General features: G+C 41.3%; 1 protein-coding gene across 1 annotated transcript; it reads left to right on the forward strand.

Annotated features, from left to right (window-relative positions):
* Positions 1-1,145: 1,145 nt before the first annotated feature.
* Positions 1,146-16,588, forward strand: sort1b (sortilin 1b). The gene is made up of 20 exons (XM_008296111.1): positions 1,146-2,039; positions 3,418-3,477; positions 3,663-3,736; positions 3,825-3,927; positions 4,047-4,208; positions 4,439-4,512; positions 5,493-5,542; positions 5,857-5,984; positions 6,953-7,097; positions 8,314-8,469; positions 8,786-8,892; positions 9,058-9,160; positions 9,291-9,462; positions 10,369-10,559; positions 10,664-10,853; positions 11,293-11,409; positions 12,254-12,359; positions 12,474-12,586; positions 13,330-13,459; positions 14,303-16,588. Exons 1-20 carry the CDS (start codon positions 1,764-1,766, stop codon positions 14,315-14,317), a joined length of 2,472 nt encoding a protein of 823 aa, XP_008294333.1. The 5' UTR covers positions 1,146-1,763; the 3' UTR covers positions 14,318-16,588.
* The last annotated feature ends 595 nt before the right edge of the window (positions 16,589-17,183 follow it).

The following is a 17,183-nucleotide window of genomic DNA, read 5'->3' on the forward strand; positions in this document are numbered from 1 at the left end:
TGTCCTCCTTGGTCGTCTCCCATGAAGTCCACTTTGGCTCAGACAATGACGGATGGTACGATCTGACACTGATGTACCTTGACCTTGGAGTTCACCTTTAATGTCTGTAGAGGTTGTTCTGGGCTCTTTTGTTACCATTCGTATTAACCGTCTCTTCCATTTGTCATCAATTTTCCTCCTGAGGCCACGTTCAGGGAGGTTGGCTACAGTCCTATGGATCTTACATTTCTGGATAATATGTTCAACTGTAGTCACAGGAACATCAAGCTGCTTGGAGATGGTCTTACAGCCTTTACCTTTAACATGCTTGTCTATCGTTTTCTTTCTAATCTCCTGAGAAAACTCTCTCCTTCGCTTCCTCTGGTCCATGTTCAGTGTGGTACACACCATGTCACCAAACAGCACAGTGACGACTTGTAATCCTATAAATAGGCCGACTGACTGATTACAAGTTTGTAGACACCTGTGATGCTAATTAGAGGACACACCTTGATTGAGCGTGTCCTTATGGTCACATTATTTTCAGTCTTTTCCAGGGGTACCATCATTTTTGTCCAGGCCTGTTTCATGAGTTTATTTTTTGCTTGGGTCAGTTCAAAAGCAATGTATGATTTTCATTGCTTAATTTTCAGATTTTTAAAAATTTATTATTGCTTTTGTCAGATTCAAGTTATTTCTGTGACCGTTGTGAGTTTTTTTTTTTTTTTTCATTAACCGAGGAGTGCCAGCAATTTTGTCCATGTGTGTATACCGGTGAAGAAATGGCAGTTTCACACAAGACATGGTACATGATATACATGTATGGATTGTTATTGCACAGATTCAAAGGAAACAAAAATTTAAAAATGTATATCATTGTATAATTGCCATGCCTCTGAATTCAGGGCATACATGCTGTTGTAGGGAAATCTGCCACTTTTTTTTTTTATTTGCGAAGGCAAATATTGTTTCCAATCATATTCAACCTGGTGAATTGTGTGCTTGGATATGCAGAATTCAATATAAGTGGAATAAATTTCATTATTTCACAAAACCTACAAATCACACACATCAAACAACAAAAAGCAAAAATGCCTGATTCCTTTTCTTGTCAACTCACAATTCATTTTTAATGATAGAACCAATTTATTATAAAGCAAAAAAAGAAAACCTAATATGTTTAAAGCTATGTTTAATTGTGACTAAACACTGAATAAAAATGCAAATGTTCCTTTTTTAGATTAACTTCTGTCTGGATGGAGTTGCATGATAGTATTGCACAACCTACCTTGACAGCCTTTGACAGCTAATTATGCAGCTCTTCTGTTGGCCCCGCCTCTAAATAATCGAACCAATCATAAAAGAGGATAGGCGGACCAGCCAATCAGAGCGCCCCTCTTTGAGTGGAGCGTTACGACCTGCAGACACAATTTCTGTGGCCGATTTTATTACACTGTATCATGTTGGCTAAAGGAGTTGCACCGCGAATAATTGCTGCTAAACACACCCGGTAAATTGTATAATTGCGATTTTTTTTCTCCCTCCTGTTTTTGATTTTTATTTTCGCTGCTGCGCGGTGAAACAGTCGGAGATTTGAGGAGGCTCCGTGTTTTTAAAGCCCGAAATAGTCGCTGTCAGGAGGACTAGTGTTTTGTTGATGTCATCCGCGGCAGAGCGGTAGCGACCTTCAATTTGTAGGCAAGACCGGGATAAACAAAGACTCGCTTTTTGTGTGTGTGTGTCTTTTGTTTTTGTGTTGTCAGTCAGTGACACCAGCGGCGAGGATGGGACTTTTGCTGCGCGGTATCCTGCTGTTATCGGCTTGCACTTTCACAGCCGGCTCGGATTTTCAGCTGGGATCCAAACCCTCCGGACAGTCGGTGTTCGTCAGGCAGTCAAACAGTGAGGAGAGAGCGGCGAAAATCGCGAAGAGGTCCCTCCTGCCTGCGTGGCTGGCTCCATCACCGAACCACAAGATAAAACGGAGAAGCGCCGAGCAGGGCGACTCGTGCCAGGTTCTGCAAGGATATAACACCAAGTTAGCAGACAACACCCACGGTGTAAGTTACCGACTGAGCTCCTGTTACACTTAGCACGTCTGACAATCACACGAACCCGGAGAAGATGATGCGCAGGTGCTAACCAGGTGACCGAATAGGCCCGATGAGCTATTCAGTGTTACCAGAAACCTCCTGATGGGCTGATTCCATTCACCTGTAAGCCCTCAAGTCCAGGTTAGCTGCTAGATGGAGGATATCACATAAAATACCTTCATGCATTGTCACAGAAATACATTTTTTTTTGCCATGATTTCTTTTGGTGCAAGTACATTTTGGTGCAGTGAAGTACAATGCAGCCATTTACTTCTCCATAGGTTGCACTAATGGCTATGACCTATATTTCATTCCTCTCAAGCATGCAGCTGTGTTCTGCATTTAACTCTCATACTTCTCTCTGCCTCGCCCGGAGTGGATCTGCCTGGATGTTGATAGGAAAATTGGCCCAGGGGAATCCATGTGACTGGCTGTGTGGTAGCTATTTTGTAATTAAAAGTTGTGTTTGTGTGGCAGTGAAGCCAAGTTAGCGAGCAGGAAGTCAGAGAGGAAACAAGCGCCACAGTAGTTTGTTGTTTCACTCAAGGAAGCACCTGAATTAACGCAGATCATAAAATGTCTGCGTAACTGCATAATGCTCTCCACAGAACAAGCAGAAAACTGACTTCAACAGAGTCCTGCACTGCTTATTTGCGTACCTCCTCGCTGCCATGTGATCAACTTTGCATTGCAGTCTTTGTATACTTGGCCTCAGTAATCTGAGGTCGACAAAATTCCTAGAGGCTCAGCCCGCTTGTTCCTCTGAGGTTACTGGTGCAGGTCCCACTGGTGCTGTAGCTGCTTACAGGATGAGCTGCTAAAAGTGATCTGCCTTCAACAGTTTGTGTGAACAATCATGGGGCACTGAATGTTCCTTGACGTGACGCAGTCAGAGTCTCTGACAGTGAAAGTAAAAGTGTTTCTGTTGAAGCCACTCTGCTAAATTGACTTGTTCTGCACAAAATTACATTCTGAAAATCAAATTAGTCAACTTGGGATGTTCAGTAGTTGCATTCAGATGTCTCCTGGGTTGAGGCCCGGTGTTTGCTGAACTGCTTGTCTGTTGTGATAAGTAGTGCCTCACTTCGCACACTTTGTTAGCTATGCTTGAGCACACGATAAAGGGCGACACGCTGCCAGCCAAAGCAAAAAAATACGCCGTCTGGAGGCAAAATTCACAGATAGGATTTGATTACAGTTAAGAATTGTGTCATTAGTTTGTCCCTTTTTGTCAGATAGGCTTAACTCATTCACACAGTTGTGCAGACACACTCCTTCTCAGAGGTTTTAATGTGTTTATTGAATGTTTTACATAAATTAACAGGATTTTTTTTTTATTCCTCAGTTTACATTCAATGACCTGAGCGGCTCGGTGTCGCTGGCCTGGGTTGGAGATGGCACAGGGGTGAGTGTTATACTTGCGGTCTTGTTCCTCCTCTCTCGAACAAACTTGGCTGGAATATTCAGTGAACTGATTGTAAATGACAGCGTAGTCTGTCTTCATAGATTACATATCAAAATCCTTCGTATCAGGCGCTCATTCACATTATTAAGAGATACATCCTCAAGCCGAACCTTTACTCTTTGCAGGTCATCCTGGCTTTGACGACTTTTCAGGTGCCCTTCTTCATGATAAGACTCGGACAGTCCAAACTGTACCGAAGGTAAGCCTCAGGATCTCGCCTGTTAGAAAAAAGTTCATAGTTGGAATTTGATTTCCTGTTAATTTGACTAAAACTACTTCCCTGCCAGTGAGAACTACGGGAAGTCATTTCAAGATGTGACCAACCTCATCAACAACACCTTCATCAGATCGGAGTATGGTATTGCAATCGGCCCCGAGAACTCAGGGAGGGTAAGACATGTTCCTGATCAAGTTCTCGCCACATTTACTTCAAGCAGTCACCTAGATTTCTGCAGCACTTCTATGATGTTTGCTGGTTGTAAAGAACCTTTGCGGACTTTGGCTTGCAGGTGATTCTGACAGGTGAAGTGTCCGGAGGTCACGATTCTCGGATATTTGTCTCTGATGACTTCGGAAAGAGTTTCACCAGCCGGGACTTGCCTTTCGTCCCCTTGATGCAGATGGTGTACAACCCTGAGAGTTCCAATGTGCTGGTAGTCCTCAGCGCCAGCGTAAGTAGTGAATGTTAAAGATTGAAGATTGTGTTGAAAAGATGTTTTGAATTGTGCATACACATATCACATCAGTATATCAGGTAATTACTTTAAGTGGGCGAGCAACCCGAGTAGTGTTTAGTGTTTGTGAGCAGGTTTAGTATGTCACACCCAGTGTGACCCATGTAAACAGTGGGGTCATTGCAGGTGAACTGTGAGTTAATATTTAATATTTTTCCCACTCTCAGAATGAACTGTGGCTGTCTGAGGACTTTGGCACCAACTGGAAAAAGATCCACACCATGGTGTGTCTGGTGAAATGGTAAGAGACAACACAAACTCAGAGGCTCAGATATTCTTATTCATAAGATATTCATTCAGATATCTCTTATTCAGTATTCCCACGTCTTCAACAAGATTAGGGAGTTATGAATAACCTCATTCCCCTAATGGTCTGGCATGTAGCAAAGAAATGATAGTCGAGAGGTGATACACGATCTGTCCTTTTTTCAAACGTATGACTTGATAAAAATTTGGCTAACTTGTTCTCCTCTGTTGATACTTAAGTTCAGCAAAGAAGAGCAAAGTAGGGTGCAGGATTTTAGCTTACAAGACAAAATTGTTTCAAGTTTTTCTCCAAGACTTGTTGTTGCTGCCCCTTTGCCAAACAGGCAGTAAATGTGGATTGCAGTCAATGACTGTTTAACTCGCTGTGTTGTGGCTAAGCCCTCTCGACACTCCTGTTTTTTTTTTTTTTTTGCATGCACTTCCTTGTATGTGTCACGTTTCAACCGTTGCACCTGTAAATAGCTTTTACTTTGTGTTTTAAGGCCATGTTGTCAAGGTCACAGTGTCTAAGAGAAACCTATGTACAAAAACAGTAGTCCTTAATCATTACCTTTTATTACCATCCCAAAAGACGCTGATTCGAACAGGCTGCAGGAAAATGGGTCATATTAAACTAGGGCAGGAGTTTTCTGAAGACAAAACACAACACTCAAAAGAAAGTACATATTTAGGAAGGGCTGGGTGTATTTGATAAGCCATGTCATGTGACTTTCACAGGGAAGCAAAGCCCACAGTATTACAGGAATAGATTATAAATGTATAAAAAACTCCTGGATGAGACCTGATTTCCTCCTTGATGTAGGAATGCTCCTCAGCATTTCCCCACCCTGCTTTTGTTGTTTGCTCAGACATAAGCACACTATCACATCCTTATCAACAAAGCCGTCTACATCTGTTTTCCTCACATATGCTCGATTCTGTGCAATTTCTCCATACTGTCCTCTCTGCTTCTAGGGGAAGGAAAAATACCATCTTCTTTACTGCCAGCATCAACGGATCGTGCAGTAAGTGATCCTTTTTCTGTGCAAAACTGAAATGAAGCCACGCACCAAATCAACACAGATGCACTTTTACCTCTTTGAGGAGTAGTATATGAAGCATAATATATATTTTAATTCTGTTAGCGCATTTTACAAGATTGCAATTTAAACGCATAGAAAAAAAGATTAAAATGAAAATTGGCCTCAATATAAAAGACAATCCTCACCAGATGAAGCAAAGTATTAATATTGTGTACTTTATTTTTGTGATTTAGTCTTTGCGCCTCTTAAATACTCATGCAACTATTAGTTATGCACAATTTGGGATTTTCTTCCAGGTGATCGGGGAATGTTGGAACTGAGGAGGACGACTGACTATGGTAACACTATCAAGACTGTCGCCAGTAAGATCTACTCCTTTGGCCTCGGTGGACGCTTCCTCTTTGCCTCTGTAATGACGGGCAAGGTCAGTACGTAGGAGATTCAAATCGAGCGGATCTAGAGACAAGAATAGGCAAATTATTGATTGTTTAGACCTTCGTGTTTGTAAGAAATGTCAGTTTGTAGTGTTAGTATATTTACAATGGATATTCTGTGTAACACTGTGAGCGGTGTGAAAGAGAACATTAGAATGGCACATCATGAAAAGCATGTTCCTTTTTCCTCCTCTGTACGGGCCTTATTTACTGAATTCGCCAGCCTTCATATTTGAATAGCTTGGTAAATGGTAAACCCCTGGCTAGCTTCTGTAGACATGATTATACTGACAACAGTGGTGGCTGGTGAAAATGTTTGCTGGGAGGGCGCAGTCTGCAAATGACCTTTTATTTTTAATTAGACTATGAGTAACAATAGGCACAACTGTTTACAGGAATGCAAATGGTTTACCTTTGGAGGATGTTCTAATCATAATCTAATTTAACTTTATCAAGACTTACCAGAACTAAATTTCAAAACCATTCATCAAACTTTCGTCAATGTTTACAGGATCTGTACAAATTCAAAACACACAACATATTTAATGAAAATAACATTATTCAGGGCTCCAGACGAACTTTTTCACTGGTAGCACCGGTATGACCCACTTTCTCTTTGTGTCGGACCTCCCACCTTGTCAAAGGCAAAACATATGATTGGCTGAACATTTTCTTAGATGCTACAATTTACTGATGCTCCCTGAACGTCCCACATAGCAGGCTGTAGATGCTGCTGTGGTGTGCTCAGACAGATGTGCGACCAAAAATGACTTTAAAAATAATAAACTAGGGCGTTCTAATGTCAGATTTGTCTGAGATGAAACTGAGTTATATATATATATATATATATGTACAATCAAGGTAATTTGCACAAGGTGATACGACTCCAAACTGGGCCAACCTGTTCTCATTTCTGTTTTTCTGTCTTTTTCTTCCCTCCCTGCCCTTCTCTCTGCAGGGCACCCTGAGGATGATCCATGTGTCAGTGGATCAGGGAGAGAGTTGGAACATGGCCCAGCTGCCTCCCGTCGGTCACGAGCAGTTCTACTCGATCCTTGCGGCGAATGACGAAATGGTCTTCATGCATGTCGATGAACCAGGAGGTCAGTCCACGCAGCAACTCCATCCCTTTATTTACCGTTATTGTATAAAGAAATAAAATAAAATTTAACAGGTGCAGACAGACACTGTCGTGGACTATTGAATACAAAGGCGGTTAATTACTGGTGTTGTCAGGTTATGTAAATGAAACTTTGGGACTTGCAGTACAGGCTGTACGTATGTAAAACTTGAAAAACCTGAACCAAACATATGCCGAGCCAAAGATGTAAACGTAGTCAGGGATATTTTGTTAAACTTAATTCTTTTAAAATAGAAAATAAGTATTTGTTGTTCAAACACACAACTCTACAAAACAATGGATGTCATGCAACAGCCACGTTTGTACTGTATTGGAAGTAATAATGGGCAGATGGAGAGTGGGGTCATAGGCCAGAAATCACACGTCAGTAATGAGTCACACATCTGCGACTTACAGTTAATGAGGTTGTCAATGCTGGCTTGACAAACTTGGTGGAAATTTTAGGGGACAGGACACGTCCACTCAGAGCTGTCTGAAACAATTTCTTTGACAACAAATGGTGGAGTTGTGGACATTCAAGTGCCTGACTGTGGCGCTAACTAACATGCCAGCATCCAGCCAGTTCTCTTCTTTCTTTTGTCATCTGTGGCATTGTGTTGTTTGAACGACGCTGCATTTTAAGGTGTCGTTTTATAGCCACTGCTCAAAGACGCGTCTGTGTGCTGATCACACCATCTGATCATAGTCTTTTAAAGGCACACCTGACTAAGGTGTGGATTAACCTGAGCGGTGGTTGAGAATTTGTCACCAGTTGTGCAGCACCTTCGAACACTTATTTAACTCGAACCAGAACAACAGAAGTGAGCTTTATAACTTTTTCTCTATGTCCGAAAAGGAGAACATTTGCGTGCTGCATTTATACTTCTGTTCAGTGTAAATTAGATTAGATTCACAAGCTTTTCATGTGTTCATTTTGCAACTTTTTACACATCAAAAAGAGGAACTGTACTTGCCATCGATGTAGAAAGGAAGGACTATGGAGCTCACAACTGTATATGCAATTAGAGGACGATTACCAAACATTTGTGGCTGACCTCAATAATGCTCTTTTGCCTGAGGGGGAGTTTCGTCTCAAATATTTGTGTGTCCACATACTTTTGGCAAAATTGTGAAATCAGTCACAAGCGCTGAATTTTATTTACAATATGTCTCATCCTATTCTCCCCCCGCCCCCACAGATACAGGATTTGGTACAATTTATGCATCAGATGACCGAGGCACCGTGTACTCAAAGTCACTGGAGCGCCACCTTTATACCACCACGGGGGGTGACACAGACTTCACCAACGTCACATCCCTGCGAGGAGTGTTCATCACCAGCGTCCTGGCTGAAGGTAGCTCTATTCATGTGTCTGCGCTCAGACAAAAGAGTAACAACACATGACTGTACTCAAATTCCCACAGAAACGCACACACGTACATATTACTTCTCCATTACATACCAGAGGGAGGGTGTTAGGTAAATATTTAATTAGCTGTTCAGTGTTAGATGTGATGTCTGTCTGAAGGGACTGACTGAATCATAAATGTCTCATATCACTAGCTAAACCTTGCACACAGTATAGATGGTTTCGAAGGTTTCCAGACACACGCTTAGACTAAATTCCAGCTGCCTGTAAATGTCGTGTTCTTGTCTTGTTGTTGTTGCAGATAGCTCTGTGCAGACTGTGGTGTCCTTTGATCAGGGAGGGGAATGGGTTCCTTTGCGTAAACCCGACAACAGCAAGTGCGATGCTACATCCAGGGACCCAGATAAGGTAAAAAAAAAACAAAAAAACAGAGGAACTGGTGTGTCTGGAGAGAAAACGAAGGTAATCTGTCTTAATGAAAACTGTGCGCATCTGCAAGTCACTGTCATGTTGAGTTTGATCTGCAGTCAGTGACAACCAGATGCTAAATCCTGCTTGTGTCTGCGCCTACAGTGCAGTCTCCACATCCACGCCGCCTACAGCACCGCTATGAGGCTCAACGTCCCCATGCTTCCTCTGAGTGAGCCAAACGCTGTCGGTCTCATCTTAGCTCACGGTAATTCCTAAATTAGAGCTTACATACCAATAATATTTTCTAACAATGTTTTTTTGGGGGTAAACGAGAAGTTGCTCATTCTGGATAAACAACAGGTTGTTTTGTGCTCTCTGAACGTTTCTTTCATCAGGAAGTGTCGGCGATGCCATCTCAGTGATGAAGCCTGATGTGTATGTGTCTGATGATGGGGGCTATACCTGGATAAAGGCCCTTGATGGACCCCACCACTATGCTATTCTGGACTCTGGGGGGCTGCTGGTGGCTGTAGAGCATAGCCCAACCCAACCTATCAACCAGCTCAAGTGAGTTGCAGTTAGAGGTACCAAGGAGTTGGGTTTGATGAGTATTTACTTCTTCTGCGGCAGAGAGCTCAGGTTTATCATTTTGTCTACTCGAATATGCGTGTGCATTCCCTGGTGGAAATGCACACGCATATTCTAGTTTCATACCGGACAACCCTGCAGCACGTTTTTTTCACTTTCAGGCTGAAACACTCAGTTTTCGCAGCCTTTATAAGGCCCCTATCTTGCAAAGCTCTGCTCTGATGCTACCCATCTTAACCTCAGATCTTCAAGTATAAGCACAGAGACTAACAGAAGTAGCAGCTGCAAGGAAGCTGCTCCTTCTTTGTTTTAGGGTGTGTCAAACTAGCTGCCGTGCAAGTGTTACGCAAATGTTTGTCGTGGTGATGTAAATAATTAACATAAGAAAATCCTGGGCTTAAAACGAGGCTTTTCAGTAAGGTAAGGAGCAGGGATTTCTGTGGACTTTGTCACTTTGCACACTTTTTCACATGCACAAAACCGCTAAACAACAGGAAAGAAAACAACCCAAAAATGGGCTCTTTAAATGAAAGTCCACTTTGTTCAGCTAGATGTTTTGAGTTATCATAGTAGCAAAAACACAGGTGGTACTAATAACATGAATGATAGTTCAGTTCTGTCCCAGTAAATCATGATAATGTAGCAGTGAGTCAGCCTGAACAATACCAGAGCCTTAAGCCAAAGAAGCTAAATGAAACTTGTCCTTTGTCACTTTATCGCACTGAAAAAAAAAAAAAGAGCAAGTTGTCACTTCAGGAGACGACAGTTAAGTCTGCTGGATTTTTCTTAAGCACTTTTTTAAAGAATTATACACTCCATGAAAACCTTTCCGTTCCTTTTTTTAATAACAGCGTGGCTCCCCTGTTTGTCTTTGTGTCCTGACAGATTTTCTACTGATGAAGGACAGTGCTGGCGTGTGTACAACTTCTCCCAAGAACCCATCTACTTCACCGGGCTGGCATCAGAGCCGGGAGCTCGCTCCATGAATGTCAGTATCTGGGGCTACAGAGAGTCCCTCCTCAGCCAGTACTGGATCTCCGTCACCATCGACTTCAGGGATCTTCTTACCAGAGATTGTGAGTAAATACGATAAAAACCCAACTTCAGAGTGAATTTCCAGATGTTTTGTTTATAGCTTGCACTTTGTTTGACACTATATGCAAACTTCCATCACTTTCAGGTCAAGACGAAGACTATGTGCCGTGGCTGGCCCACTCTGATGACATCAGTGACCCACAGGATGGTTGCATGCTGGGCTACAAAGAGAAGTTCTTGCGCCTCAAAAAGGATTCTGTCTGCTGGAATGGACGCGATTACGAAGTCGACACCGTGCCAACCCCATGTCCGTGCACCCTGGATGACTTCCTGTGGTAAGACTTTTACAATCTAATGACTCCGTGTCATTAAATTGCATGTTGTTAAATAATGTTAAACTTGTTTTTGGTGACGAAGAACAACTCCTTAGGCTTCAGTTGTGGGTGGAGACCAAAGTTTCTGACTGCAATTAGCAAAATTACTACATTTTGATCAAAATCCGTTACAGCAGCTCATGCAAAAATATTAACTATGTATTGGATGCACTCTAAAAAGGAAAATATGGAAATTTGAGGATTGAACATGCCAAACTGCAGTGTAAGAAAATCCTGGAGTGGATTTTTCTTTTATGTAAAAATAAATCGGGGCTTCAAACTCAACTCAAATGTGCTAAAAACTGACCCAAACAACCTGTCATTTACAAGTACAACAAGGAATGCAGATGATTTCTTCCGCACTTTCTTACCATACTTACCACCGTCTGACTCTTTGCAGCGACTTCGGATACTATCGTCAAGAGAACAGCTCAGTGTGTGTGGAGCAGCCGGATCTGCAAGGCACAGTGTTGGAGTTCTGTCTGCACGGCAAAGAGGAGCAACTGCAGACCAGTGGGTAAGGCTCCAACTTCAGCCTCTAAATCCAAGAGATTCCTGCTGGTTATTAAAGTTGGTAAATTATTCAGGTAACATTTACTGGGCTGCTCCTCTCCTTGGATCACCCATGCCACATAACTTGTCTTAACCTGTTTGTAATTATGTATCTGTCTAATAATTATCTTTATTGTGTAGTGTCTTAAGCGGTTTAAGGTTAATTCTTATGCAAAGACTGAGTCATTTTCATTTTCCTGTAGTCCAATTAATTGTTTGCAATATTTAAACGGATATCACTGAATATAGGAATAGGAACGAGACACATTTTGTACAAGGCCGTCACCACTGCTTGATTTATGGTAGAGAGATTAACAGAGGCTCGCCCTCAGTGTTTGTCAGAGAGACTGAGGAAGTCTTTGTCACGCTGAGAGCAGTTAGAGGAAGCAGAAGACGTGAGAGTGAGTCTCATGTTGTGGATGAGTAAGAGTGAATGTTGGCTGAAAGTAAAACCAAAATTTTGTTCTTCTCTTACTGCAGACGCACTAAATGGACAGAAAACTAATAATTGTTACACTAGTTTAGCTATTATTAAGAAAGAAGGTTTGTTGTGACGATGTGTAACTCAAAACAACTATAACATTACAATAAGTATAAAATACCTACTGTGATTTTAGCATTTATCAGAGCCAAAGTAAGCAATCCAAAATGCAAACATTTTATATAGGATATTTTGGCCCCCAAAAAAGTCCATTATTTCCCTGTTTGATCTGAATCTGTATATCAGTCAAGCCAATGCACAAACCTCCAGCTGACAGTCTCTTGTTTCTAGGATCTTAAACTCATCTGTGTGTGCGTTTGATCCACAGCTACAGGAAAATCCCTGGAGACAAATGTGAGGGAGGAACGATGCCTGAGCGTAAAGAGATTGACCTCAGTCAGAGGTGTGTGAGCGACCTGTTGGGCCCAATAATGGTGAGCATCTCTTAACACTCCCTGACGATGTTATAAATGTAAATGTATTCGTGCAAGCATACCTGTTCTTATACTGCCATTTGCTTACTTTTTTGTCTGCTCTTATTTTTACAGATAGACAAGCGCCCCTCCAAGTCTGTGCCCATCGTGATCACAGTCATCATTGTCATGCTGCTGAGTATTGCAGCTGGAGTCGTCTTCGTCAAGAAATACGTCTGTGGTGGCAGGTCAGAGCACACATAATAACTCATCAGTTCACAACCTCATCCAGGAAACACTGTCCAGAGAACACACTTTATTATGTGTGAGGCCCCGTTTACACGTAGCAAAAACTGTGATATTTCAATGCGTCTGGGCCTTTGGTTTACACATAAACGAAGCTACAAGTCACCAGAAACGATCGTATCTGAAAACTCCAGCCACAGTGGAGATTTGGAAGAACTCCGTCTTTACGTTTGCATGTAGACAGGATGAGACGGAGTTTGACGTCACTGTATGCGACAAAAGCGTCATATGTGTGCGACCCACGTTAACAGTTTGGCTACTGTGATAGAAAGTCAATATTTTCAAGTATTTGTACTCTAACACCACATTTAGGAGTAGCTCCACATCTCTGTCCGAACAAACGAACCCTGTGCAATTGTCGTTGAAGTTTTTTTTTTTTTTCCAGGATTTTGATTGGCTAGCATGGCTTTATGCTTCTCGTTACACTGCCCCCTATAGGTGTGGCATGCTCATAGCAGCGCTTAACGACACGTTCATGCGGGTTTGCGTAAACAAAGATTTTTTTGAAAACAATCTGGTGTGAACAATGTTGTTTTTGAAAACGTAGATCCGTTTTTGTAAATACCCGGCTATGTGTAAACGTGGCCTAAGATTAAATCATCATCTCTTAAAGGTGTTGTGTTTGTGTTGGACACTTTTGAAAAGATTTTGAGTGATCTGACATTGTTCTGAATGCGTCCTGCAGGTTCTTGGTTCACAGGTACTCTGTGCTGCAGCAGCATGTGGAGGACAATGCAGCCGATGGGATGGACGAGCCGCTGGAGACCAACCACTCTCACAACGGCAAAATCGAGTTTCATGACGACTCAGATGAGGTACAGTGGATATGTTTTGTTCCCCCATGCAGAAACACGAGCATCAGGTTTTCTTTAAAGACTGACCCCACGTAGCTAAAGCCAAACAACTTAGAATTCTTTCACAAAAGAAAATCATCATTACTCTTAATTCAACAGCGTTTATCTGAGAATAGATGAAAAGTTTGGAATTAAGAGGAAAATGTGGTTTGGCTCCAGCTTCTGAACATAAAAGTTAGTGTAAGGCCATATTAAACAATAGGAGTCCTACATAAAATCCTAAAACAAAGACTAATTAAAGCCTTGACCTTGCTGACCGTAGAAGACCTGCAGTGAGCCTACTTCCCATTTTCAATTAAGTTGTTATATATATTTTTCTACTTGCTCCCAAAACTGTTCCACACTGCCATGGTTGCAGTTTAAAGAACGAGGCTAAAATAGTCTTACACGTCATAAGAACACATCTCATCAACACATTGATTTAAACTGTGGTTGTTAGTGAAGCCAGATGACAATAAGATATCCTGGGTATTTTGAACTTACTTTGGAGTACAAGTCCCTGGTTGAAGTAAAGAAAACAGTGTCTGTTTTTGTTAACACAAAGCAGACTTCACCCAGCATCCCTCTAGCATTGTAATCTAACACCAACCCTACAAAAGTGACCTGGGAAAGCCAACATAGGTCTTAATCGTGTTCACATGGAAAAGGCATTTAATAATTTAGCCTTCTTATTGTGAACAGAATCTAGGTCAGTGGACTAACCTAGTTAGGTGTATGTATGTAAACATACCATCATGGTTTCTTGTTTGCTCACCTGTGTTCGTTTTAACCTCACTGGTATGCTCCGTTGTTATCTTTGTGCAGGATCTGCTTGAATAGCTGGCACAACCTGTCATGCAACCAAGCTACTGGTTTCCTGTCCACCCCGTGGCCGGCCGCTGCTCCTGTCACTCTTTGTCTCCAGTTACTTCTTCCTTTCACCTTCTAGTATAAACTTTGGCCTCAGCTACAGACCAAGAGTCTGTGTCACTCTGCTATCATCAGTGAAGTATAATGAATGTAAGGCGGGGCTTCCTGGGACTGACGCCTCAGTCGAGGGAGACTATGAAGGAGGTCTTGTAGTGTTGTGCTTCAGTTGTCGATTCTGTTGAGTGAGTTCGAATCTCAAGGTTATTTATTTTAAGGAATGAAGAACTGAGGCAGTAATTGAAACTGCTGACAGAGTCAGAATAATGGGGTTTGAAGAAAAGCTAGTTGTATAAATCCACCACCACTGCATTATGGGTCCTGCTTCTCCCATCACCTGGGAGTGCTCCTGGAATTACTCCTCATTTCTGTTGAAGATTTTTGTCCTTTTCCTCATGCACTTGTACATAGATCTGTTTTTCTTTGCCATTTTTGATGTGATATCAGTCTGGTAGGTTTTAAAAAAGGTTGCAGGTGGTTGCTGGCTAATACCTCCCCCAGAACGATTGAGTCTTAATCCCAACTTTTAATCAAGTATTTTTGGCCCCAGATGTTCAAGAGAGTATAAGTTTAAGGTTTTTAACCTAACTGATTTGTGAAAAGTTATGTTGTAATCTGTGCTTGGAATACAAGCGTGCAGACTTTTGGTACGCCGTGGCATTGCGATCCATTGTTGAAGTAATAAAACAGAAGTGGAAATGGCAGTTTCCATTCGGTTTGATAGCAATAACATGTTTGGTTTTAGTATATTGTCCATGCACGTTAAACAATTCAATTGGCACAATATCTCCTATCGTCTTCAGTTTGATGAATGGAAATGTCATTGCGCAAAACACAGTATGCGTTAATGTCCAGGCTGGTAAAGTGTGTCTGTTTCAAGACAGGATTTGTTTAAAACCTCGTCTGCAGTAACTAACTGCCTAAAGCACAAGGTCCTTTGTATGCTAAGAGTTTGTAGTTCAACAGTTTTCCTAAACGTGACCGATTGTGATAAGACTAATAATCACTGTAGTCCTATATAGGTCGTGTTTGTAATAATTTGAGCAGTTTTTTACTAACCAGCTTTTAAAATCATGTAAAAACTGACAAATTGTGGTTGAACGATGTCCAGAAATGTCAGAAATAATTCTAGTTTGATAGCAAAAATCTACAGCCGTTTTTTTACGAGACACTCAGATAACCAAATGCGTCAGTAGAATTTGGTGTCGAAACAATAGGAGCAATGCGATAAAATATTCAGCTATGTAAATGTTGTATAGCATAATTACCACTGTAGCCTATTTGAAGACTTAGCAGACACAATTGACTCAGCTTTAGCACCACGCAAGACTGTTTGTTTTTTTTGTTTTTGTTTTTTTTTGGTGTTTAAATTTGAGATGAAGCTAATTCTAAAAGATAACAGGGTTATTGAAAGTTTCTCATTGGTGTCTTTTATAGTGAACTGCTGTTTGTTTCTAATCAATCTCAACAAATCTGTCTTATCATGTGAAGTCTTTTAATTTTTCTTTTAAACATTTGTTGCACAATTATTTGTCCGTCTTGTGTTTTAATATGTCGTTTTCATACCGGTTTAATTTATTTGTGACAAGCTGGTTCAGAGGGCAGTAAACTGGATGCGGTTATACAAGTGCCTGGTGTGAGGATCTGATGTGTGGCCAGCATCTATTTACTGATTATTCTTTATGTCAACCAACGTGTAACCAGTTTAATCCAGTATCTCGGTGACACCCTTGAGTTTGCACTTGTTGCCGAGGATGATTTGTTGAGCAGTAAATGTCTGTTTCATCTGAGCTCCCACTGAACTGCATGTTAACTCTCAGTGGTTCGTAAATTCACACAGAGCTTTGTAAAGAAAATGGCTGACGACAACCTGGTTCCTCTCCCTTCTGGCTGTGATACTTTGACAAGAGAGTCAACTCGAATAAAAAAACACAGAAAAGATACAGGGTCATGATGAAGTTTTACATTGGGAGAGACCTGGTGAGTTCTAATTTAATGACAGTTTATTGCATTACGTGCGGGTACCACATTTTTCTTACGGTTTGAATCTGCTGTATAAATTAAGTCATTGTGATGGTTCTGTAAATATACAAGGTTACACCTTTATATCTGCTACGTTTCTCTTTTTCTGTATATTTGAGGCAATTTTCTTTGGGTTTGCAAATAAATTCTTATGTTCCTCTATTTTTTGTTGCCCGATTCTTTTGTACCATCAACGCTGATGTAGAAATATGAGATTAAATAATGAGCCTTGAGAAAAGCAAAATAGGAAACTGGGTATACAAATCACTTTCACACAGTGGTTTTCGTTGCGGCTTGTCTCAAGGGATCAGTTACCAAAATACATTCTGGTTGTGGGAAAGCTGCAGCAATTATTCCTCAGGCATGAAACTCAGCACTAATTTCATCCGTCATCTGCTTTAACTCACAAAAACTGGTTTTACTGACATATTTCCACATTAAGTTGTAGGAACTGGGTTTATTCTGTACTTGTTTTTCCTCTAAAGACCCAGCTCTTCACTGAACACCTTTGCACTTGACAGCCCGAAAACAAACGGAAAAAAAAACAACAAAAAAACCCTCTCACCTCCCACACAGCCTCCTACTGGCATTAATGTCCTATAACACTTGAACTTGTTCTATGGCACTTATCAAGATTGTTTTCTCCTGACTAGATCCTTGTTTGTGTTGTATCTGCTCTCAGGTGTACGTCACTTTGGATAAAAGCATCTGCTAAATGAAAATGTAGAATTGTAAAAGTATATTTTTCTGTACATAC

The sequence above is a fragment of the Stegastes partitus genome, unplaced genomic scaffold, assembly GCF_000690725.1.
Source record: "Stegastes partitus isolate 25-593 unplaced genomic scaffold, Stegastes_partitus-1.0.2 Scaffold24, whole genome shotgun sequence".
NCBI lineage: Eukaryota > Metazoa > Chordata > Actinopteri > Pomacentridae > Stegastes > Stegastes partitus.

Coding starts and splice junctions, on each gene's coding strand:
- sort1b (XM_008296111.1), top strand. CDS start 1,764: ATGGGACTTTTGCTGCGCGGTATCCTGCTGTTATCGGCTTGCACTTTC. Junction 4,513..5,492: donor ATGGTGTGTCTGGTGAAATG/GTAAGAGACAAC, acceptor CTCTGCTTCTAG/GGGAAGGAAAAATACCATCT. Junction 5,543..5,856: donor CAGCATCAACGGATCGTGCA/GTAAGTGATCCT, acceptor ATTTTCTTCCAG/GTGATCGGGGAATGTTGGAA.